This window comes from Drosophila willistoni, assembly GCF_018902025.1.
Source record: "Drosophila willistoni isolate 14030-0811.24 chromosome 2L unlocalized genomic scaffold, UCI_dwil_1.1 Seg168, whole genome shotgun sequence".
Taxonomy (NCBI): domain Eukaryota; kingdom Metazoa; phylum Arthropoda; class Insecta; order Diptera; family Drosophilidae; genus Drosophila; species Drosophila willistoni.
In genome coordinates, this window is record NW_025814047.1 from 9556935 (window position 1) to 9558508 (window position 1574).

General features: G+C 45.1%; 1 protein-coding gene across 1 annotated transcript; it reads right to left on the reverse strand.

Annotated features, from left to right (window-relative positions):
- Positions 1 to 325: 325 nt before the first annotated feature.
- LOC6652358 lies at positions 326 to 1273 on the reverse strand. The gene is made up of 2 exons (XM_002074615.3): positions 558 to 1273; positions 326 to 491 (listed from the first exon to the last, which is right to left on the reverse strand). Exon 1 carries the CDS (start codon positions 1192 to 1194, stop codon positions 586 to 588), a length of 609 nt encoding a protein of 202 aa, XP_002074651.1. The 5' UTR covers positions 1195 to 1273; the 3' UTR covers positions 326 to 491; positions 558 to 585.
- Positions 1274 to 1574: the final 301 nt, after the last annotated feature.

Below are 1574 nucleotides of genomic sequence, written 5' to 3' on the forward strand. Positions count from 1 at the left end.
ACAAATGCGGGACACTTGCTCAACCGAAAGTGCTAGACTGGTTAACACCCTTGATGATTGCATAGGCAGATTCTATTGTCAAGCAGAAGGATCTGCAGAACATTCGATACAGTTCAGTGAGGACGATTCGATTAACTTACCACGGTCAATGGGAGGAATGAAAGAAGTTTGGAATACCCTGTATGGCCAAAAGAAGCCGGCCTCTGAATGCTCCTCATTTTCCTGGACTTTATAATTTTCTTTGCCCTTTGTCTTTTGTTGGCCAAAACTTTGGCCAACTATCGACTAAGAAGGTGTGTTATTTTGTTTTTTTTTTGTCTTATTTGTTATGAGAGTTTACTTTTTAATATAAATAAATAAGAAGATATACAAGACTTTCAAGCTGCACGAGAATAAAGTTTGGCAACAAGTTTTCAGAAGAAATAACTTTGCATCAATCAATCTGCGGTAAAAAGGAAACTTTTCGGGCCAACTGAAAGCTGCTTAACGAACTAAAAAATACAAAATCCGAACGGACAAAGTCAGAATAGTCCACATACATATGTAGCCACACTTACGTGGGGATGGCCACACACATTCAGACATCTAGAAGCCCTCCCCCGAAGAATTGTAGCACCTCGTAAACAAGCCGGAGGGCGAACGAGTTGGCCTCGGATGCACCTGGACTTCCACGGTTAATTCATCTTCTAGCTGAACGTCGCTGCTGGAGAAGGGCGAGGAGCCGGTGATCTCATTATAGCGTGGCTGTACTACCCGAATGGAGGCCACTCGCTCACGCCATGTGTACCAGAAGTGGTGCTTGAAATTGTGGCCACCGAACTCAAAGATCATAGGTGCCTTCACGTTCAAGTGCTGATGAGCCTGATGCGCACTAAGCATCATAAGACACCGATCGCCTCTGCGGTAGAAATTGAATCGTAAGCATTCCAATGGCACCAAACTCACTAGTTCCAAGCACTCGATCTCCGGGTCTTGGCCACGTCCCTCCCAGGATGGCTCATCAGAGTCCCCCCTTCTGGTTGAGTTCTTAAAGAAATTGTCACAGCTAAAGACCACGTTTTGACTAGTTAGGGCCATGTGATACTGGCGCAAACCATTTCCCTGCGCATCCACCAAGACAATGGGCCCCTCCACCAACACTGGCTCGTAGATCGCTTCGAATTCGAAGACCAAAAGTTTCTGCACTCGAAACATGCTAGTGACAACCGAATCTGAATCCCAATGACTTTGGCTATAATTTAATTGAAATGTCAATCAAAGTTCGTCTGTCTGTCGTTGCCGCCTGCTTACTTGCTTACTTGTTTGTTTGTTTCTCAGTTTTCTTACTGTCGTCGCCCTTCATCGCCGCATAGTTATCGAAAACTATCCTAAAAGTCGTTTAGATCAGCTCGGAATGCAAATCATTTGCTTCATATCCTGCGAGTCATTTGCCAAGTTGAATTTGAATTTAAATTGCTATTTGCCCGTCAGTCTGGGACTCCGTCACCAGATAGCTGGAGAAGTAGGAGGCGCAAGTGCTAGCACTGCCCACAGTCGGATTAACGTCTAAGCGAGAGTCCTAGCATCGAAGGAAC

Excerpts from the sequence above, each read along its gene's own strand:
- LOC6652358 (XM_002074615.3), bottom strand. The coding sequence starts at position 1,194 with ATGTTTCGAGTGCAGAAACTTTTGGTCTTCGAATTCGAAGCGATCTAC.